At 42.8% G+C, this 23,740-nt stretch overlaps 1 protein-coding gene, 1 long non-coding RNA gene and 1 pseudogene across 6 annotated transcripts in view; 1 reads left to right on the top strand and 2 right to left on the bottom strand.

Moving 5' to 3' along the window:
- LOC117186194 overlaps positions 1–14,044 on the top strand; it is a 35,141-nt gene extending 21,097 nt beyond the window's left edge. Inside the window, exons 1-3 of one of the 2 annotated variants that reach the window (XM_033386487.1) lie at positions 9,963–9,973; positions 13,300–13,598; positions 13,661–14,044. In XM_033386487.1, coding sequence (XP_033242378.1) covers positions 13,326–13,598; positions 13,661–13,882 — 495 coding nt within the window. In that variant the 5' untranslated portion in view covers positions 9,963–9,973; positions 13,300–13,325 and the 3' untranslated portion in view covers positions 13,883–14,044. Of the gene's footprint in view, positions 1–9,962; positions 9,974–13,299; positions 13,599–13,660 lie in introns of those variants that run through there. The other variant, XM_033386486.1, reaches the window with a different exon arrangement.
- LOC117186195 lies at positions 9,013–9,909 on the bottom strand. Of its 4 annotated transcripts, none has more exons than XR_004471312.1 (4): positions 9,669–9,909; positions 9,349–9,606; positions 9,227–9,296; positions 9,013–9,162 (listed from the first exon to the last, which is right to left on the bottom strand). It is a non-coding gene; the product is annotated as an uncharacterized LOC117186195 (long non-coding RNA). The 4 variants fall into 4 exon arrangements; XR_004471313.1 differs by having other exon boundaries at positions 9,227–9,274; XR_004471311.1 differs by having other exon boundaries at positions 9,227–9,490; positions 9,565–9,606.
- An 8,263-nt stretch (positions 14,045–22,307) lies between the features above and the next one.
- LOC117186274 lies at positions 22,308–23,052 on the bottom strand (annotated as a pseudogene).
- Positions 23,053–23,740: the final 688 nt, after the last annotated feature.

Genomic DNA, 23,740 nt, shown 5'->3' with positions numbered 1-23,740 from the left:
TGGGGCTGGTCCAGTCCCATATGTTACGGTGTTGAGCTGGTATATTCTCAAGGACTCAGACGGGTCTCTTCTCCACACTATGAGCTGGAATTGTCTATCCGCATCAGCGACCCAGACTTGGCGATACATCTTCTTGACATCGGCTGTCAAGGCGTACCTGTGTAGTCTGAATCGGAGCAATGTCGAATACAGCTCATCCTGTATCGTAGGACCGACCAGGCCGTTCAAGGCCACCTGAGAGGACGTTTTACAAGACGCATCGAAAACGACGCGGAGCTTGGTCGACGTGCTTTGGGGCCTCAACACACACTGATGTGGAATGAAATAATGTGGAGTTTTGGGGATTGTGTTGTCTGTGGTAGACATGTGACCCAAGGAGAGGTACTCTTCCATGAACTCCAAGTACATTTTCTGTAACTCGGGGTCACGAGAAAATCTTTTTTCAAGCGATAAAAACCGCCGTTTAGCCACTTCAAAGGAGTTGCCTAAGATACTGGGATCTGATTTGAACGGCAGTTTTACTTCAAACCGACCTGAAGGCACGACCTGAGTAGTCCTTCTATAATGCTTTTCACATAACTTGTGTTCAGGGCAGTCACTTTTGGAATGTATCTGCCCGACACAATCCAGCCGAGAAGCGTTTTCTGCAGAGTTGGATAGTCAGGACCTTCTCGAATCTGACCAGCAGATAAAAGTTCGAAAAATTTGTCTGCACCTATCAACATATCTATCTTCTGTGGCTTGAAGAAATATGGGTCTGCAAGTGGTAAGTTCTTCGGGATTTTCCAGTCACTCACGTTAAGTGTTTGATCAGGGTGATACCCCGAAATGGACCTTAAAATCCAGAAATTAACCGAAAACTCACTACCAGTAATTCGCGACTTCACCACCGTGTGCATCTTTTTCTTGACTTTTGAATTGGATTCACCAATACCAAGCAAGTTGATACACGACTCCTCCCTACGGATCTGTAAGCGCTGTGCTAAGTCCTCAGTTATAAAATTGGTTTGAGACCCCGAGTCAAGCAGAGCTCGGGCCAAAACATTTTCACCATTATTTGTTCGGACGCTTACGATCGACGTAGCCAGAATAACTCTATCCATAGCTGTCGCATGGAGAGCATGCGAAGTGGAAGGTTGATTCTGATTGGGAGGAGGAGAAGAATTCTCTGGCGGTGATGGTAACGCCAGACTTTTATTCGCCACTGTGTACCTATGCAATAAGGTATGGTGTGAGCAGCCACACACTCGACACTTAGCTTTGCATTGTACTACAGAGTGGCCTTGTTGCAGACAATTGATGCACAGGGATGCAGTTTTTTCGAATTCGAACCTTTGCATTACTGCCAGCCGACCAAATGGACTGCAATCTGTCAAAAAATGGCCTTTCGCATTGCAGTAGCTGCATTGTTGGTTTTTGGTATTCGCGGTGGAACACGCGAATGAGCTCCGATTATGCGGCTTGCTTGGCACAGCTTTCTGCTCCTGCTTTGGTTTGTCCGAATTTTCGGCCGAAAGATGCTGATGTCTGCGATTAAGCAACTTTTCACAGTCAGTCCAAAGTGGCAGTTTCTCATAATCGAGCTGTTCTTCCCATTTCTCTTTGGTCACCGGATCGACTCTGCGCAAGACGAGATGAATAATCATCGCATTCGAGATCTTTTTATCATCGCCTATCGACAACAACGAACCATATATGAATGAGGCGGTATCGATAAGGTTCCTTAAGGACGATGCTGATTGCTAGGTCATTTTGGGAAGACTAAATAGGGCATCAATGTGATTTTTAAAGATCAGACAATCATTATCGTAGACCCGTTTTAAGCTAGCCATTGCTTTCTCGTAGTTGGTCTCGGTTACTTGGAAAGCCCTAACTGTTCCCAACGCTTCACCGGAGAGACACGAAAGCAAATGGTTGAACTTTTCGATAATTGGAATGCTTTGGTCATTGTGAACTAGAGTCTCAAATAAACCTATGAAGTTTTTAAAGTCCGAAAAGTTGCCGCTGAACTGCGGCAGAGCTAACATCGGAAGGCGAGCACGTGTTGGGCCACCATAAGCTGGTACTGCCGGTTTTATCTCATCAGCTGTCTTCAATGCGCAAATGAGAGACATTAATTTTGCCTTTGTGACAATTGAGAGTTCTTCCAACTCGACTCCAAATTTATCGTCAATGTCTATATCTTCAATCTTCTCTTGAAGTTCGCGTGCCGTGTCAATGCTACGCATCAGCGTTTCGAGTCTGCACTCGAGCTCCGTCAATACCAGCGGAATATCCCCCGCTTCTAAACGGTCCGCTAATAAACGAATGCCTTTGACACGGCAACTGCGCTTTTTCTTCAGCTCTTCAAGGGCGATATTATTGGCTTTTGAGGTCATATTGATTCTCAATACAAGCAACTGAAGGCGAAAGATCGTTTCTAATAATCGTATTTAATGCCGAGGCACTCAATGAAATAATGGGTAATTGTACCCAAACGAGGTGAAAAACTAATATACCCGACAAATTTAGGGTAGAGCGTCGCTTGGCTGGCGCGTACACGAAAACCACACAAGAATAGCAACGAACAGCAATGGTGACAAGCGAAAACGAAAAATTTCACCGCTGTAGTTCTGAAGAATGGATGTTATGTATACGTATGCAGCGACAACGATCGACGCTAAATTGATTTGCGAGGCACGACTTTGTCTTAATTGATAGTTGGATCCTACTGACACCAAACGAATATACCCGACGAAAACAGGGTAGCGCGTCACTTGGTGTTTGGTTTGGCTCAAGCGCGCCAAACAAAAGAACAACGATAAGCAACGGTGAGGAGCGAAAGCGAGACGAAAAATTCACCGCTGCAGCTGCGTATTGCTATGCGTGCTTGGCCAATGACCCAACTATATATTTGACACAACGAAAACGAGAAAGGGGTGACAGCGATTGCAGTTAAAATTAGTTATATGTGTAGTTATTGCGTCCAAGAGGGTTAGATGTAGATGCAAATCTAGCTCTACTATGTCATACGTATGTGCCAAGAATTGAAAGCGAGGTGCAATTGAGGTGCAAAGACAATAATTGCGAGTTTTTTAATCTTTTCGTCTTCACTCGAGCTTTCAATTTTTGCACAAATACCTCTTGATAAGATTGGAAATTCCAGGTGCTGTACTCTCCTCTTCTGATGCTGGATGCTCCACTTGGATCTCCTTTGGTAGATGGTATATATATCTCCTTTGGTATATAGCTGCAGACAGGGTATTGCACGACCGACTCGGTGATTTTCAGTTTGTTTGTTGTATTCTTTGCACACACGTCGCGGTTAATTTGGCAATTTAGCTGTAGCACATATGCATGTACATAGGTATGATAGATTTTGGCTATTGATCTATTCTCCACTGTGTCACTGTCACTTTTGCCTTCCACTTTTAATTAATACGTTTAATTTGCAATTAAACGGGTGGAGGGCGCCATGAAAATTTAGAATAGTTTTTCTAAACAAAAGAGACCGAAAAACTTGGGTGACTGCAAATTATTGTATTTTACGACGACAAAAAAAAAGGATTGCGTGCGTTCGTTTCAATAGATTTTTCTCGACTTTTTTCATATATTCAAAACAATTTCTTCTTCGCCTATCTTACCTACGGTGGCAATGCGGGGCAAATTCGCCAAGAGCGAGAGAGCGAGCTTTTATTGCGCTCCCGCTTTGCCCTAGCCTAACTTACACTAGACTTCATAAAATTCGTTCCTAATAACAATTATTATACGCCAAATGGCGCTACATGCTTAACATTAAATAAATAAAGTATACATATATAATTTTTGTGTAACATCGAAAACATTTCTAAGAGTTATCAATGCACAACGTTCTAAAATGAAGTAAATTGAACTAAACATTGCCTCATTTTTCGTTGAAATCGGGACTTGAATCGGTGACTACAAAACTGAAAAAAATACCCAGAATCAAGATTTATAAGTTAAACTTATTGTAAAAGTAAAATTCCTTTTTATTTTGTGTACTAATGAATGTCTCATGCAACATCATAGGAACATTTTCAAAAGTAAAACCGCTATATCTTTTTAACCAAGTTGCCACTTTTGATGAAATAATTAATAGGAAAGGTTGCGATCTCTGAAACACGTATGGTGATAAATGGTTTTTTTTTTTTAAATAAATGCCGTTTTAATTTAGCTCATCTGAATATGTTCAAGGGCAATGATTTTAGTTTGTAATCTACCTATGATGAGTTGCCGATGTCAATGCTTTTTCCTATTTTAATTCAAGATATTTACTGTTTTTGTGAAATGGGTCAAATTAGAAGAATCTGAGTCCCTTTATATTTAGATGAAATGTTGTCTTCTTCTTTTCAGCATTCCCTTAGAGCCACGACTTCCTCGTCGTGTAAAGATTGATGGCCTTTTTTTGGAAGGCCGTCGTAAAAACCTTTTTATTCGGCTGCCAGGCACGCTCGGAGCCCGTCACACTTAGGCCGGTTTCGGTTCTTTGTGATACCGCTTGGGATCTTTTCCTCCCTGCGTTGTGAAACTTTATGTCAGCAATTATCCCATCCAGATGCTCTTACGATCTTCCTTGGACATAGTGTAGACATCTCCGAAATGTCAGTTAGAAAGGCCGAGCCCAAGTTTTGTAGCCTCCTTCTGCTGAGAGCTGGACAGGAGAAGAACAGGTGTTCCACTGTCTCCTCCTCTTCCTCGACTCACATCTGCGGCAAAAATCATTGTGTGGGGCACCCAGCTTGTTAGCGTGTTAGACGATGTTTATGGTTCCAACTGGTTTTTTGGGACTCCCTCGAGCCATTCGTCTCTGTGAGGGATGATTGTGTTGAAGGGAGTATCTGTGTACTCGCTTGAAACTTGGTAGTCCGTTTTAGCAGGGAAAATATTGCTGTTGTTTAGTTTGGATGAGTGACCTATGCGCTGTGGCACCCATTGGTCGGAGTCTCTAAGACGTATTGCTGCCATTTCTGCCCGCTCTTTTCCTGCAAGGTCAAGGATCTGGAGGCATAACATGGCATTTAGCGCATCATTTGGAATGGTGCGAAGAGCTAAACTGATTCATAGGGCGGCAGTTCGCTGAACTTTGCCTAGTTGTTTGGTGATCGCCCTTTTTGATAGGGCCGGCCACCACACCGTAACTCCGTAGAGAAGTATTGGTCTAACTATTGCTAGATATATCTATTGGACTATACTTGGGCTCATACCCCATCTTAGCCCAATAGGTTTTTTGCATGTGTAGAGTGAGTCGTTGCCTTCTTCACTCTGTCTTTGACATTCAGGTTCTAGTTAATTGCGAGTTGCGTTTTTGAGCGATTTACTCGCAGGCCGCGCGATTCTGTCCATTCCGACAGTAGCGCTAGCTTTGCGGTCATTAAGTTGCTGAGTGTTTCGGGGGCATTTCCCCGAGAAGATAATTGCGACGTCTTCCGCGTAAGCCACGAAGGGAAGGGGTTCCAGGTCGCATAGAATCTTGTTGACTGCTATGTTCCAAAGAAGAGGAGACAGGACACCACCTTGCGGGGTGCCATTGTTGACATACCTTGACTGGGCGGACGATCCTATCGATGATGTCACCGTCTTGCATATGAGAAATTGATCAATGAGCATCAACAATTGACGGTCCACCCCCAGGTCAGCCAGGACTTCTGTAATGATGCCCGGTACAACGTTGTTGAAGGCTCTCTCATTATCGAGAAAGGCTATTTGTGATTATTCTTTGACATGCAGAGATTTATCTACCGCTGAGATTATTTCATGAAGTGCCGTTTCCGTGGATTTTCCTTTCCGGTAGGCATGCCGTGCGCCTGACAGCATCTGAGGGTGTATAGTTGTCCTCCGTTGTAGCCCGACAAGACTCTCAAAAGTTTTGAGGAGAAAGAACGATAGGCTGATTGGTCTAAAGTCTTTTGCAGTTGAGTGCGAGGCTTTTCCTGCTTTGGGAATGAAGACTATCTTTGCCTTAAGCCATGTTCGCGTGATTGTACCCACAGCCAGTATCTTCCTGAAGATACCTTGTAGCCAGTTGATGGCCGTATCCCCGGCCTTCTGATGTTGGGCCGGGATTACCTGGTCCGTGCCTGGCGTTTTGAATGATTTGAAGCTGTTTACTGCCCAGCTTATATTCCGTTTTGTAAGGATGTGATTCATCGATGTTACCAATCCCTCTCTAGCGAGGTGTGCCGGCTCGATGGTTGTACACCCGAGTAAATGCGTGTCGAGTAGAATGTGTTCTTTTAAGGTAGTTTTCGAAAGGATCTTGCGTAGCCTTCCGCCCTCTGACGTTTTGCTTAGCTTTTCGTGTTTTTTTTAAATAGTGCCAGACTGAATTTAGTGTCCGCCCAGTGCCTTTCCTCGTTCGCGCTTTCGGCTCTGTTGAAGGGAGGCCTGCAGCTTTTACGTAGGATGTCTATTTGTTTTGATCACCAGGGAGGTTTCTTTTTCCCCCCTAGGATTGTTAGAGGTGCACGCTGCAGTGAAGGCCTTGTTGCATGCTTCTGTGAACCTGTTCATTAGTCGGTCTAGTTCGTCCTTTGTGTCCAGTCAGTTGTGTGCTTTATAGGGGAGTAAGTCCTTCAGGGCTGTACTATGTTTTTCCCAGTTTGGTTTTCTGGAGTAAAGGTAGTCAGTGGGCTTTGGACTCTCGGAGGATAGTACCGTCTCGATGTACCTGTGGTCAGAGAAGAAATGGTCCTCAAGGACTTTCCAACTCTTGAATATATCTAACAGTTTGTATGACACTAAGGTGAGGTCAATAACCTCCTGCCGATTTTTAATTATAAAAGTGGTGCCGTTGACCCGATTACACATAAATAAATTGGAGTAAGAATAAAGCTGAAAAGTGACTCACCCTTTACCTCACTCCGAGGTACCCCATTGGGCGTGCTGAGCGTTGGCATCGCAACCTATTATTAGGTTTATGTCTGACCTCTCGCTGTCGCTGGTCGTTGGTCGCGAACAAGGTCGTTGGGACGATCAGCTCTAGGCTTGCCGCCGTAATGTCGCTATCGCTATAATTATGGAGCAGAAAAATATATTTTTTTTAGCTACAATCATCTTGTACTCCTTTGTCCCTAGTCCACAAACCTTGTCTCCCACTATTGAGTGGAGATTGATCTGAAGGAGCCTTAAGGACATCCTTAGAGTTCTCCCCCACTGTAATGTTGGCGTCTAGGTCGTCTTCGACTTCCTCGTAGTGACACATCGCCTCGAATTCTTGCCCCAGCGTGCTGTCGGTGGAGTAACCTTCCAGGTCTGTCTCCGTCTCATCGTCGGGTGCTCGTGGGGCCCGGGCTGCTTCTCCAGCAGCTCGAAGCAGCGGTCGGCCAGTGCCGCTTCCAAGCAATTCTACTGGTTCCTTGGGATCCTTAAGTCCGCGCTGCCTTTGTCCAGAACGCCAATCAGCGTCCTCTCTCTGGCAATCTGCGCGAATAAGGTATTTGACAGTACTCAAACGGTTCGGTGCTGGCCCAGGAGTCTCCCGCGAGCTTTGGCTGAGGGGCTCCCTTCTTCGGCGCTTCTGTGGCATAGTTCGGCAGCACCTTCGAAACCCACTGAACCTTTTTCAGCCACTTGTCCGTTGGGCTGGACATCTGGCTTGCGTTTTGCCGACGAAGTATGTTGCCAGCACTCCTTCTTTCGGCGTATTTGTCCGTTTTGGATTGCACGCTAGTCGATGGTAGATCAGCTGCAGGATTGCATTGCCACTCTGCCAAGGTATCGGTTTTGGAAGGCTATTTAACACACACCCCGGATCCGGCATAGGACCATTTTGGGTTCGACCTAGTGTCTTTCGCCGCGCAGGTTTTTTCTGCTGTGTTGCGGGTTGGACCAGGCATTTGGGCCGCTGCCTTTCACAGTTTGGGATTGCTCCCTGTTGGCATTTGGGGAGTGCTAGACTCCATTCTATTTCCATGAACTGCAGAGAAGGGGTGAGGTCCGTCCGTCGGCGCAATTGGTTTTTTTATACCCGATAATCAAAATGTGTATTGGGGTATATTAGATTTGTGGTGCAAATGGATGTGTGTAACGTACAGAAGGAATCGTTTCCGACCCCATAAAGTATATATATTCTTGATCAGCATCAATAGCCGAGTCGATTGAGCCATGTCTGTCTGTCCGTCTGTCCGTCCGTCCGTCCGTCTGTCCGTCCCCTTCAGCGCCTAGTGCTCAAAGACTATAAGATCTAGAGCAACGATGTTTTGGATCCAGACTTCTGTGATATGTCACTGCTACAAAAATATTTCAAAACTTTGCCCCGCCCACTTCCGCTCCCACAAAGATACGAGAAAACTGAAAACGCAGAATAGTAGAGAATGACTATATCTTTTAGAATGCAGAATCTGAATTGGATCGTATTATTATTATAGCCAGCATCAAGAAAACAATTTCATTTTTTCTCGCCCTGTCTCTCTCTAACACACACGTAGCATAGGCGGCTTTGCTTAGAGTAAAACATTAGCGCCTAGATCTCAGAGACTATAAAAGCTAGAGCAACAACATTTTTTATCCACACTCCTAATATATCGGACCGAGACGAGTTTGTTTCAAAATTTCGCCACACCCCCTTCCGCCCCCGCAAAGGACGAAAATCTGGGGATATTCACAAATCTCAGAGACTATTAAGGCTAGATTAACCAAATTTGGTATCCACACTCCTGTTAGATCTCACTATAAAACGTATATCTCAAAATTTCGAACAAAACGAACAAATTAATTTGCAGTGGCTACGCAGCGTCCGACGACATGTTGAGACACGTTTTCTGTCTCTCTTCTCCACGCACACATCGTCGCTCAAACTGACTATGTATCGGGTATAAATGTAGAGTTGCGGTCGCCGCAGCAACTCACAACGTTCCCCCTCGTTTTGATATTATTTTATATCAAAAACTACTCCCAAACGATATCGCAAAAGGCTCACAAACGATATCGCAAAAGGCTCATAAATGATATCGTAAAAGGCCCGTTCCTATTTTGTTCCGTAATAAAAAATATTTTTAATTTTTAATATGACATGAATTTAATATATTAATATTGAATATTGAAGATATATGTATACGTATGTATTATTTAATCTGGCCTTCCGCTCTTGAGCATACTGAAAATATTTTTGTGTTGTGTGGTCAAAATCGTGATCGTCGAGCGCAAACTTATGTTTAAATGCATCTGTAGACAATATAAAATATATTAAAAATTGGGGAATTACACAAGCTAAAATAGTAAAACTTACTTCTTAGTGCTAAAGTGGTTCGAAGTCCTCTTACACACTTTTTGGAGTCTGTCCCACGCCAGGAGAAAAACTTCGCCACATCATCGCTTATATTTACTCCAAAAATGTAAAAAATTCCTTACCAAGTTATTGAAAGCGGGCTCTTCTTTAAGATAATCTTCAAATGCCTCAAAGCCCTCTAGACTGGCCAGTGGCGAACGTGGCACTGTCAATTTTACTATGTTAGGCTCTCCGCACACTCGAGCTTTTATTGATGCGACTTCACTACGCAACGAAATAAGTTGCGCCCCCTTATTTAAAATAAGTCTATTGAGCATGAAAATGTTTAAATGCATTACCATAATTATTGGACCGATTATTTGGAGCCGTATTAGATATGTCTGAAAATATATTAAAACGAAAGCGCAAGGTAAAGCCGAAGGAAAGTCACTCAAAATGTTACCTGTTATTTAAGTATTTTCCACTACCATTTCCTCAAAATTAAAATTGTATTGGTAAGCCACTTTTGAAAATCTAAAATTAATCAATTAAAGGAAAGTAAATGTGATTTCCACAATCTTCAAAATGAAATGTTTTTCCTGATATTTTTTCTATATCATGTTGCGATATGTTCGAGTCGAAATTTAGTACTTTTGAATAGAAAATGCCCACATACATAGGTAGAGTTTATGGGAGAAGTAAAGTATGCTTCTAGACCAACTACTAGTTGGCTATGACAAATTTTATTTTTTATTTCAATTATTTCATGTTTAATGTTTAATGTTTAGAGTTCAACAATGTACAGTTAAACTGTATAAAAATAGGAATGTACAAATTATAAAATTATCATAATACAAGGCAGAAGAAAGTTAGATTAAATTTTTCATTAAAGAAGATTTTACTTTAGGGGCGCAAGTATCAAAGGAAAAAAGATGGAAAAATTTGTTGAAGTCGCGGCAAAGGCTACGGAAAGATTCATGGTCAGAGTAGTTTGAGTAGTTTCCTAGTCGGGAGGGATGGGACAGCAATGCTGATAAGGCTAATGAGGGCCGAGGATTCAACCTCGCCTAGAAGAAGTTTGTGGAGAAAGAGAATTCCATGACAAGTCCTAAGGCTTTCAAGCGAGTGCAAGTTAATGAGACGCAGCCGACTCTCATAAGAAGGAAGATGCCGAGAGGGGTCCCAATTAAGTCCGCGCAGGGCAAAGATAAGGAATTGTTTTTGAACGGACTCAAGCATATCTTGATATTTTTGGTAATGGAGAGACCAGATACAGGAACCATATTCCAAGATAGGCCGTACAAAAGACACGTAGAGTAGTTGAGTGGTATAGGGGTCCATCCTTTACGAAAAAAAAGAGTTGCTATTTGTTCTATCAAAATACCAATGCTTATATGAAATTTTACCATTGGATCCGTTAATATTTAAAGTTTTTTCTTTGGGTACAACTTTTGAAACACTGCGCTCTACAATTCGGTTGTATAATTGCTCCAATGAGTAGTTCGAATTTATCACCATATTTTTAAGATGGCCCAGAAAGTTTTCGAACGTAAATGAGCTTATGGTCTGCAGAGAACCATATTGACTGGTTTGTTTGCTTAAATGTGTAAAGCAATGAAAATTAAAAGTGAGCATTGCGTTCATATAGAAAGACGGCACTTGACTTACAAAATCATCCAGCAAGCTGGATGCAAGAGAATTTCGCGTGAAACAATATTCTTTGTGTAGAAGAAGTCTTATCGCTAAGCTTAGCAGTAAAAAATGATTATACAAGCCGGTATCTAAAATGCCTTTCAATGCTATTGGTCCAGTATATAATAAAAAGGTTCGAAACTCAGTGGCTTTAAATCGGTCGAGATTATCTAGAGATTATTAAGAGACATAAGTTTATTATTAAGGGAAGCTATGGAGTCCCGTTTCAAAGAAAATTTATGACCTTTTGCTCTTACTAAAGTCCCTAGGACCGTTTTTATGACGTAAAGACAAACTACGTGCATGTAGTCTAAGGGAAACTGATTTACCATATCTATTGGCATATTTTCAAGAACATGTTTGCCTTGGATGTTGTGGTTTTCAGGTTGAATACGATTTCGGAAGTTATCATTGGTTCGTGGTAGGTTAATTGATTTCTTGAAAATTTGACGGTTACAGAAAGTTTCCCCTTTCTGAATGCAATAGTTGCAAGAATAAAAACCCGAACGATATTTCACAGCCAATATAAAAGCGCGGGCTGGCGCATCGCATATGATTGCTCTCATAGATATTCGGAAACACATATCTTGAAATATCATCCCTTCCTTTATCAATTCTCCTAACTCGCAGACAAATTCTTGCAAATAAAGAATCCTGGCTTCGAATTACCTGCAAATATTCCAGCTACCAAAACTGGCTTTGTGCCATTGACGTTAATCAAAATGAGCCATGCTTGCATTCTAGAACTTTTACATAGCGGAAGACCGTATACATTAATATTTAAACTTATTTTCGAAGATAAATAATTAAAATTCGTAAGGAAATCTGTTAAAGAGTTTTTAAATATTAAGCAAGGCATTGCCTGCCATATTGCTGAAATTATTAGCAGACAGCCACCTAGCTAACCGATTAAGTCAGTTGAACTGGAATGTTCAGTAAATGGAAATTTATTACTTTCGCAAAGTAATGCATTTTGTTGGAGTTCGGGTTCCGAAATATTCAATTTAACCTCAAAATCTCCAGTAGCTCTTTGCACATGTCGAGCCTCTCCGATATATGTTCGTCTTTTTCTTTTGTAAGACATTTTATTTCTTTTATTAATAACGTACTTACCTATTGGTAGAAATTTCTATTAAATTCGTAAGAGATTGTAGAGATTTTTAACTTAGTACTGCACAATTCGACGAAAATAATTGAAATGCCGGCGCAAGTAACGCAGGCTTTATTTGAACTTGTTTTTAATGCTGGACACATGTAGAAAAGAAAAACACGAATGACTTCTAGACCACTAATCTATCGAGACGTGAACAGAGAGCCGAAGGAGCATTGCCGGACTGAAGGCACATGAAGGCTTGCTGCTTTTTTTTTTGGCTTTCGACCGGCAGCACACTTGCAGCGCACTTTCCTATTGTAAAACTTCCGCTTGCGAGCTCGTTTGCGAGCGTTTTGCGACACAAGAAGTAGAGCTCATTTTTGGCTCGCTTGTGAGCTCGTTTGCGAGAGTTTTGCGACACAAAACCATGTCGCTCGTACACAAGCTCGCTTGCGAGCTCGTTTGCGAGCGTTTTGCGACACAAGAAGTAGAGCTCATTTTTGACTCGCTTGCGAGCTCGTTTGCGAGATTTTTGCGACGCAAAGCCATACGCTCGTACACAAGCTCGTTTGCGAGCATTTTGCGGGACTCTCGCAAAAGGCACGTTTGTTTGTTTGCTGGGTAGTTCACTTAGTAAGTTAAGTACTAATTATCCTCGCATATTAGTCTAACAGGGGCAGCGCCCCTCGGTCTTTTGGGCGGGAGGAGAACTGCACTTTGCCTTCCACTGGTGTCACACGGGCCACTTGATGGTGCAGTAACTGCATAGCCACTTGAAAGATGCAGTCAGTGCATATCAACGTCCAAATATAATGTTCCAATCTTCGTTCTTGGATTCTTTTCCTGGCTATTGATGATGAGCAAAAATATTTATTCTTTATGAGGCCGGAAACGCTTCGTTTTTGGTGTTACACGCATCCACCACTAATCTTATATATCCATATACTCTTAAAGTATCTGGTATAAAAAATCAATGTTGTGTCAGCAAAGGAAAACGGATCTGATGTGCTTAAAAATATACTGCGCTCCACTGTTTTTTCTCGGCGGACCATTGTGCGGGAATCAAATTCATACTGTGTTGCTTACAAGTTGGAAGCGGAGAGTGCCAAAATGCAATAGTTTTTTGTGTAACCATATATAGAGCTATCTTTCTCAGATCCCTAATGAGAAACAATGAAATAACTAAGAATAAAAGGAGAGCCGCGGCCCTTGTCGCGTCTCACAATGTTCCCGCTTGTTTTATTACTGAATTTTTGACAACTACTTTAGTCATAGACTAATTATAAAATGTTTACTTTTAATATTGTAGATAGAAGTTTACTACATAGGATTTAAATGTCGAAAACAAAAGATTACAATATAAAAAAAGCGGGACGTGGCTTTCATCTGGAGGAAAAACTACAAAAAGACAATAAAATTCAAGGAGCTGTTGAAAGCTTTGATTTAAGCCTGGATGCTTTAGAGACTGACCTGAAAAAAGCTCTCTCAGCATATAGATCGCAACATTTGAACTTAGACGAACAAATCGAATTGGACAGTTATTTGGTATACCTAACCACCACATTATATTGGATGCATTTAAAGTTACAGGGCTCAGATGTGTCTAAGGTAAAGTTATAATATTTAGTACGTATATTTAATAACTTAATATATTGAATTTATGGTTTCAGCATGGTATAATACATGATTTGGGTCGCGCAAAGGAAATCCTGGCTAGAAGCAAGGAATTAAATACCTCACTCGAAGCTCCTCGCTTAGATATGCCGGCTACCAAGCGATTTATTGCTGCTGGAATGCATACACGTTTTGTGGACATGGGGGGCGTTATGGTCACTGAAGAACAATACAAAAGGAGTCTTTTGGACGTTGGGAATAATAAAATAGACAAATAATTGTTTATACAAAATAAATGGCTGCAGAAATGGAACATTTTGGGTTTATATACAAGCATGTGTGAACATATGTTCTGGTTTTTTTTTTTACCCTTACATTGGCCAAAATTTACATAAATTAAAAGTTATTTTATTATACGTTATTCGTGACGAAAAAGTTGATATTATTTTCGTGTTGATTTTTTATAAGGAAATTGAAAGTGATATTGAATACAGAAAAATTAAAATTTTTCTCTGAATATTACTGTGTTGTCCTTTCTGACACTTGTGTTTGTAAGCGAGGAAAATAGTCATGATCGTGACTCTGCTCAGTCCCTTCTAGACTCATTATTTTTCTGAATGTATACATTAAGCAAACCGACACGACAGTTAATCATATAGCTTGCTAATAAGTCACAATAGGCAAAATAGCCAGTCTAGCGAAATAAAATTAGAATTTTAAAATGTAAATATATATAGTATATGTATATGTATAGCCAATATAGTATTTGGGCTATTCATAATTTTTGTTTAATATTTTTTAGGTTTTCGGTCAGCTGTGAGCATTTAAAGGTAACATATGTTTTCGTAGGTACATCACAGATCGGTATTTTTAACACAGAACAATTTGGCTTTTACGAGTGTGAAAGAGAGGGAATGAGTAAACGCGTGGCTACGCTATCGCAGCCACTGCAATTTGATGTGGCTTCGGCTATAATAATAATTTTAAAAAAATATTTGTTCCAGCCAGTATTTCCAGTAAATTTAAGCATTTTTATTGTATGAGCAGAGTGAGCCGCCTATGTTTTGCAAGCGTTGATGTTCTGCAGAGCTGCGGCGCTCTCCCGCGAAAGGGCCTCTCTGCCGCCGCCACATCGTTAATTACCTTGCTGTGCCGCCGCCACTGCGGAAATCACATTTGATCAGCCGCCTTCGTCTGTTAGTTCCATGCTAACCCCTCTGCGCATCGGTTGCGTACCTCTTACCTATCTGGCCCCAGCAAGCAATCGGCTTCAGCTCAGCCACAAAATCAAATAAATTATAAAGTTTAACCTAGTTCTCTTTTTTATTTTGAAGACAAATAGGTGCCAAAAAAGCTTATATGATCGGCGAATCCTTCGCGGGGAATAAAATCAATAAGCTGACCGCCGCGGAAGTCAAGGTGCGCCTTGATATGTTGGCAGAAATTCGAGAGGAATTCAATAAGGCCCATAATGAATTGGAGGCTCTCGATCAAAACGAGATTGGGAGTGAGCTGCGCGAAAACTTCGATACCCTTTTCATATCATTAAAAGCTGAGTTGCTGGCTGCTGTTGAAGTAAGCCAGTCACACGCCGCTGCCCATTCAACGGCTTTGGATTCGGTTCGATCGTTGGAGCTCTTCAGTGCCAATAATCGTGCGGCTCTGGATATACTTAATAAACGCTTTAATAACAAAAGACTTGTTTTCCAGGCACACATCAAGAAGATTCTTGGGCTAAAGAGGGTAGACTCGCCTTCTGCTAAAAGGCTTCGGGAGTTTTCGGATGCAGTCAATTTACACATGCGAGCACACATCGTCGGATGCTATACCTACTGTTCGGAGCAGAACCCAGCCCAGACCCATTAGCTGCTTGCCAAATAGCACCTAATTCTTGGCCCTCAGCCGCTTATTTTGTTTGTTACTTATGTCTATGTCACTCATTTGTTTGTTAAAGCTTTGCGCTTGCTTGCCCTGCTAAACGCTCTCTGTCAGCTCGCTCTTCGATATCTCCGCTTTGCGTCTGCCTACCGACGTCGGCCGAGCGAAGCTGCGCTTAGCGATCGGAGCGGCAATGTAAAGGGCAGGCAAGCCACACTTGCAATTTGGATGTCACGCATTAAAGAACAAATCGTAATTTTATTTCTGCGCCGAGTTTTATTTAATTCGAAATACTTAGTCGGCCGATTGGGGATAAAAAACATGATCTCCACACCTACCGCAGAGGAATTCTACGAATTCTTGCAGCAATGCTGCCAGAAAATGGAGCGTTTGGAATAGGCGGTAGGCATCATAGTTTGCTGCACTTCGATAGTATACAGCCCACAACACAAAGCTGGCCGTTCAACCAGAAACTCTTTCCGTTGCTCAAAATTCTGCTAGCAGCTCGCCTCTATATTCGTCTACCTCTCTTGCTGCCCAAGGTTTTCACTCTGATGTTGTGCTTCTGGCGGTTTAGTTCCTTGTAGTGCCATCTTAGATTCAGGATCGCAGCTGCATCACATCCAGGTTCGCCCAGCAGCTTCAACTTAGGAGAACTCAATCGTCTGCACTTGTGTCTGGGCTGGGCGATACCAGCGTTTCTACTGAGGGATCTACTATAAGCATTTGTATGTATTCTCGCACCTCTGCTTACACAACTACGCTTACTGCTCTCATCGCCCCCGATTACCGATTCTCAACCAAGTATGACAGTAAATGTATCTGATTGGAGTATTCCATCTAACATTCAGCTCGCCGATCCTGCATTTTTCAATCCTCAACGGGTTGATCTCCTCATTGGTTCGAGCGTTTTTTATGATCTCCTCTGCGTAGGGCAAATCATCGATGGCCTGCTTCTTCTGCAGAAAACCCGTCTTGGGTGGACAGAAGGTATCAAGCTCGGCGCTTTTGGCCACGCACAATTGTCCAGATTCGATAGCTGAGATGGAAGCAAGGTTGGATAAAACTCTTCGTATGTTTTGGGAAGTCGAGAATTGTGTGGAGGCTGGTTTGAATACCAAAGAAGAAGACGATTGTGAAGCACATTTCGTAAGCCACCTTTCACGGTTGCCATCCGGGGAGTATGCAGTTCGTCTGCCTTATGCTGAGGCTGGAGCGAAAACTGGAGCGTAATCCTACACTCAAGAAGCGGTATTCCGCCTTTATGAGGGAGTACATTGATTTGCATCATATGCACCAAGTCAACCCTGATTCCCGTAGCCTCTGCAAATATTTCTTGCCTCATTACTGTGTCCTAAAGGAGGACAGTACGACGACAAAACTCCGTGCCGTTTTCGATGGATTCGCAACTACATCATCTGGATATTCTCTAAATGATGTGATGATGACAGGCCTTGTTATTCAGCCTGCATTGTTTAATATATTGATTCGCTTTCGAACATATCCAGTCGCTCTCACTGGGGACATTTGTAAAATGTACCGCTGCGTATGAGTGTCTCCACCCGACAATTTGTATCAGTGCATCCTTTGGCGAGATTCCATCCAGTCCGACGTTCAAGTCTACACATTGGACACAGTCACATACGGGACGAGGGCTGCATCATTTTTAGCGATCCGCGCAATGCACCAGCGGGCCATCGACGAGCGTGAGTCCTACCCTCTTGGCTCAGCTGCTCTGCGGCAGGAGTTTTACGTGGATGACGTTATTTCGGGTGGTAATTCGGTCGCACAGGTCATCGAGAAGATGCACCAAACATCAGCTTTACTGTCCCGTGGTAATTTTAGACTAAGGAAATGGTGATCCAGTCACCAGGAAGTACTGGAGGGAACCCCTGAACATGACATAGAGAAGTTCCTAAAGTTTAATGATAGCCAAAACTCTCGGCTTAGCGTGGGACCCTGCTTCGGATCAGCTGCTTTTTGCCTTGTCCGCACTGGACACGAACTCAAAGCGGTCGGTTTTATCTACGATTGCGCGGTTCTACGACCCTCTTGGATTGATAAATCCAGTCATTGTCAGGTGCAAAATCTTCCTTCAGTAGCTTTGGAGAGAAAATTTGGATTGGGATGAAAGCCTACGATCAGCGTTGCATTCAACTTGGATAGACTTGAGAAACAGTTTGGCAAGCATTTCTCGGATCTCATTTCCTCGCTTGGTTCTTCGTTCTAGTGTGGCTACAGAAGTTCACGGATTCTGTGATGCCAGCTTAGAAGCATATGGCGATTGCGTATATGTCGTGTCCAGGGAAGCCCAGTCTTCGAGCCACGTTTTGTGCTCAAAGTCGCGAGTGGCGCCACTAAAGACCATATCGATTCCTAAGCTGGAATTAAGTGGAGCCCATTTGCTTGCGAAAATCATGCAGAATGTAAAGGGCATGGGAATCTTTACAGGTCGGTTCTATTGCTGGTCGGATTCGACAACAGCATTATCTTGGATAAGGGACGAGCCAGCCAAATTTCAAGTTTTCTTGGCAAATCAAGTGGCATCAATTCAGGAGCTGACGGCAGCCATGGAATGGCGCTATGTTCCCACATCTTTAAATCCTGCTGATATTCTCTCGAGAGGCTCGCTTCCCAGCCATCTTCTTGGACGTTGACATGCAATGACTGCATCTTTCAAGAGGCGATGCAGTTACTGCACCGTCAAGTGGCCCGTGTGAAACCAGCAGAAGGCTGTTACGCGCGGATCCCAGGCAAAACACAGCCCTCCTCCCGCCCAACCGACCGAGGGGCGCTGCCGCATGACGCACGGTGAGTAGCTGAACCGAACACGAACATGCAAGAAAGATAGCTATTAGACTAACATTCGAGGAAAATTAGCACTAAACTTACTAAGAAACTAAGCATGCAATCAAAATACAAATACGACTACAATTACTAATTACTAGAAAGGTGTGTAAGGATTAGTAATTTAATAAGAGGAAGAGAATTAGTGGTGGATATAATATGGTAGAGGGAATTATAATCCGAGCATAAGACCCTAAACGGTTCATGCAAGGAATAATTCGATCTACAAAGTGGAAGGAACAACGGTATAAAATTTCTAGTAAGTCTAATAGGTGAAGTTTATGCGACCCAATAGATCAGGGCTGTCTATGTCACCCCTGATCAAATTGTGCATAAAAAAAAATAAATCACACCAATCATTTTTCTACGGTTAACTAAGGATGGGAGGTTCACTAATAGCAGTCTACTAGAGTAAGATGGGAGTCTCACACCCGCATCCCAGTTAAGGCCCCGCAGAGCAATGAGTAAACAGTTTTTCTGTACTGATTCTGTACGGTCCTGGTATACTTTGTACTGAGGGCACCATACACAGGAGCCGTATTCTAAGATCGGACGAACAACCGAGGTATAGAGAGTCTTTGTTATATAGGGATCGTCAAATTCCTTTGACCACCTCTTTATAAACCCAAGCACGCCCATGGCCTTATTTACCATGGTAGAAACGTGTTCGGAAAACTTTAACTTGGGGTCTAACATAACACCCAGATCATCCACCAGGGTAATTCTCTCAAGAGAACCACCAAATAGGGTATAGGGAGCCAACAAAGGGCTAGAACGATGAAATGTCATAACTTTGCATTTCGTGGCATTAAGGTGTAACAAGTTTGCACAGCACCATGACTGAAAGTTATTGAGATCGGATTGCAAGCGAGAATGAAATGAAATGTCCTTATACTGGACACAGAGTTTAACATCATCCGCATACATATGTAGTACTCGAGAGTATTGCTGCAGCAGACGATCGTAATTACCCTATCGTAGCGTGTGCGATGTTGTGAGCAGAGCTTTTGCTCTCACACGCCGCGCTCTTGTACTGCTCTCTGCGCATTCAAGATCGGCTCGACGGTGGAGTCGGGGAGTTTTGCTATCTCTGGCTGCGACCAGTCCAATAAATGCTTTGAAGTCGAGCACTTGTTTTATTTAGTCATAAATTACCTAACAATTTAACGTAAAAAACCGAAACTAGAGCCCGCTGGACCGGAGTCATCACAACATTTGTTTTGGAAAAACTCTTCCGAATTTTCATTGGCGCCCGAGCAGGGACATCGGCATCCAGCATTTCGTGGAAATTCGCACGACAAACCAGTGACCTACAGTGCATCTTCGTTGTCTCGGCACAAGTCATTGGTTTTTTTTGTTCTGTTGCGAATAGAGCTCTAGCTGGCTGGTTTTGTGCGACAAATTGGATTCATCTTTACTCAACAAAAAAGGAAAGTGTTCGGCTAATCTATGCCGAATTCTCAGGTATTTAGTGCGAAAAAATTGAGTGCTAGAACCAAGCCACCATTTTGTGCGCTGTGTTTCTCTATTTGGCCACTGATCTCAATTTCATTGGCACCTCGTTGAATTGGAATACCAATTAAATAAAACACAAAGTAATAAAATAAACCAAAGTGAACAGCCAGCAACATAAAATATTTATTATATGCGGAATATTGGTGGATTGAAGAAAAGTGCAAATTGATGAGGGTTTACGGTACTTGCTAATCAGACGCTCCGGTCATTGCCGCTGTTTTCAATTCTCTTTTGCGAAGTACCGCTTATTGGTGCTGCCTTTACTTCGGTAACGCTATCGTTGCGCCAAATTGTGCATAATTTGGCCTCGTTTGGTTGTGTGCATTGGCAGCATAATTTGTGTTTGTTTCGCTGCGTTAACCCTTTGAAGCCGATACATAGTTTTTTGTGGAAATTTCGCGTTCTTTCATAGTTTTTTGCATACCCTACAGTATTTTGGTTAACCATTGTCTAAACCCAGTGCATTACTTTCCGACCCTCTTGAAGTAAGAGAAAGCGCCAGAATGAGTGAAAAGGAAAATTGTTACCAGGGAAGGAGGTTCAAAAGAAGGAGGGGGTCCAAAAGTCCTGCAAAAGTTAGCAACAGCAATGCAAAGACACGATAGGGTGATGGGCGATCTAAGGCGTGTGAGAACGGCCTTTGAAGAAAAAACTATTTCGTTCGACTCTCTTCAAATTAAATGCAGACTCGAGCTGATCGAAAATTATTGTGAAAAGTTGATGGATATACAGGCAGACGTGGATTGTTTAAATCCCAACAACGATCTACGAGCATCGGTCGAGGATATGTGTGTTACCACAAAGGCTCTGTACATGTCTGCACTTAAAGAACCCGAAATTCAGCGAATACAGAGGAGGGATAGGAGTAGCCAGCGTCATTCATCACGTCTGCATAAAATGAATCTCCCCAAGTTTAGTGGAAAACATGCTGAATTTAAAAACTTTATAAGCCTTTTCGAGAGTTTGGTGCATAACGACCCAATATTATCAAATGTGGAAAAATTCAACCACTTACTGTCGTGTCTCGTTGACGATGCATTGGGAACAGTGAAGGCGTTTCAGATCTCTGCAGAAAATTATGAGAAGGCTCTTGATAGTTTGAAGGAGGTTTACGACAAAAAATATTTGATCTTTTCTGGTACTGTTTCGCAGTTGTTTCTTCTCTGCAGTCGTTAGGAAGTGAAAAAGACATAAATAGCGCGATGCTAATTCACATAGCGCTGTCTAAAGTAGATCCCACAACGAAGTCTCGGTTCGAAGAGCAACTGGATTACGATAAACTACCGTCTTGGTCCGAGTGCGCAGCCCAGCTGAACCGGCGCTATCAGCATCTAGCTGCCGAAGAGTCAACACGGAATAAGGGTAAAACTAAACAAGAGACAAGTAAAGGACCCACTAAATCGTCATTTTCATGTGCAAAGACGGATAGGCAAGCTGATTCGAAATGTAGCTATTGCCACGCGGGGAGTCATACCATAAGCAATTGTCAATCGTTTAGTGCTCTTCCTGTTCTTCAACGGTTCGATATCACCAAGCAACTCCGACTGTGCATAAATTGTTTGAAGCCAGGTCATACAGTGACGAGGTGCAAGACAGCAAAATGTCGAGTGTGCTCTAAGCCCCATAACACTCTGCTTCATCGATACGGGGTTGAGCCACAGCAAAATGGGCCTAGTTCTGTGCCAGTAGAACATTCGTCATCGTCTGAGCCTCAGACAGCTTATTCTAGTCACGTTGCTAGTGCTGACCAGGTTATTCTTGCTACCGCTGTTGTAAAGGTGCAAGATCGGTCCGGACAATTTCAGTATGCACGGGCACTTCTAGATTCCGGCTCCCAAATTAATTTTATATCCGAGGATCTAGCCCAGCGCTTACGATTGCGCCGTGATGAGTCGTGCCTTAATATCACAACTGTTGGAAAAAACTCGTCCGTCATAAAGCACAAGATTCATACTTCTGTCCAATCTCGTATCAACGATCACAACTTTGATTCCGATTTTTGGGTGTTAAGGTCGATTTCCACATACCAACCCGATCATGTTGTCAATTTCGCCCAATGGAAGATACCAGCAAACCTGCAGATGGCAGACCCGCAGTTTTACAAGCCTGCTAAGGTTGACTTATTGATAGGGGCAGAAACCTTTTTTGAGTTAATGTGTGTAGGCCAATTAAAGGCAAGTTCCGAACATCCAACAATCCAGAAAACATTGTTGGGATGGATTGTATCAGGAAAATATAAGGCATCAGCACAGGATGCTGTATGCAATATCGCTGTCGGTAGCGATCATTGTTCTCTCGACTCTCTGGTGGAGCGCTTTTGGGAATTGGAACAGGTCCCAGAGAAGTCGAAGGCTGTCTATACAGCTGAACAATTGGCTTGCGAACAAAACTTTAAGCAGACTTTACGCAGGCTCGAATCGGGTCGTTTTTTTTTTTTTTTTTTTTTTGTTTTTTTTTTTTTTTGCAATATACATTTTTTTTATTCTTTCAAATACATCACTGTTATTCAAAAGCCGCGTTCGACGGAAATGAAACTTTACAATTTAACGTTTCCTGTGCATATGCTCACGGTTCTTGCGCTTCCGTCAAGCACGTCTAGATCCGCCAATTGTCTGGGAATATCTATAGCCCTTGCCAATACCACGGGAGCTCTTACCGGCAGAGGTAAGACCCCGAAGCTCGCGATGCTTGTGCACATGTTTGCATATCCAGTTTTAGGATCACGGCGAATCGCACTATGATGAGTGTCAATCAAAATGACCTCAAAGTACTTGTATGAAGCGTCTTGTGCAATCCAATAGGAATTTAAGACACGCAATCCACCAAGTCTACGGCCGACACGTTCCTCCGCAATTGACTGCAATCCGCGATAGGGTTTTAGTTGGTTAACGCCATGGCTTTTTGGCTTGCCGTAGGTGCAACCTTTTGGCACTGGACGCTTGCGCCCTCCAGGGCGGACACGAATCCTGTAAATAACGAATCCTTGTTTGGCCCGGTATCCCAAACGACGTGCCTTGTCTGGGCGCGTGGGTCTAGGCGAACGATGAAGTTTCGTCAATTGGCGGTACTGCCACACGCGTATACGCAGCAAGTAACGCATCACATCACTTTGCTTCTTCCTATACAGTTCTTGCATATAACGATAGGCCCCCATTTCCAATGCTTGATAGACCCTGCTTACAAGACGACCAAATTCTAAAAAAAGGGGTTTTGAGTGGGGCTGCCATTTAAAATAAATCCCAACGTGTTGGGTTTCTCGTTCGAGACGGCAAAACGCCGCTTTCTATCCCTAGAACGCAGACTTGCACGAGATCAGTATTTGCATGATCTGTATATGGAGTTTATGAAAGAGTATCTCATCCTTGGCCACATGTCATTGCTTCCAGACACTCCTCCAGGACGCCATTACTACATTCCACATCAATGTGTCCTGAGACCTGATAGTAAAACCACCAAGCTACGCGTCGTTTTCGATGCATCGAGCAAAACATCGACTTCAATCTCATTAAATGAGACTTTGATGGTGGGTGCAACTATTCAGAGGGAGCTTTACGCAACTCTTGCCCGATTTCGATTAAATCGTTTTGCGCTCACAGCTGACATCTCCAAAATGTATAGGCAAGTTCAGGTCGCCGAAGAAGACCGAAATTTCCAATTGATTCTGTGGAGGGATAAGGCAAATGTAGATGTTCAAACGTATCGCCTGAATACGGTTACTTATGGGACAGCCTCAGCTCCATTTCTGGCCATCCGCTGTCTCGTTGAATTGGCAGACGTTTATGCTGAGTCCCATCCTATTGCATCACAAGTCATAAAAAGTGACTTTTACGTCGATGATATGCTTACTGGAGCAAACAGTCTGGAAGATTTAGAACGTATTCGGCTGGAAGTGTGTG

This window comes from Drosophila miranda, chromosome XR, assembly GCF_003369915.1.
Source record: "Drosophila miranda strain MSH22 chromosome XR, D.miranda_PacBio2.1, whole genome shotgun sequence".
Classification (NCBI taxonomy): domain Eukaryota; kingdom Metazoa; phylum Arthropoda; class Insecta; order Diptera; family Drosophilidae; genus Drosophila; species Drosophila miranda.
This window is presented reverse-complemented; position numbering and strand designations above follow the sequence as displayed.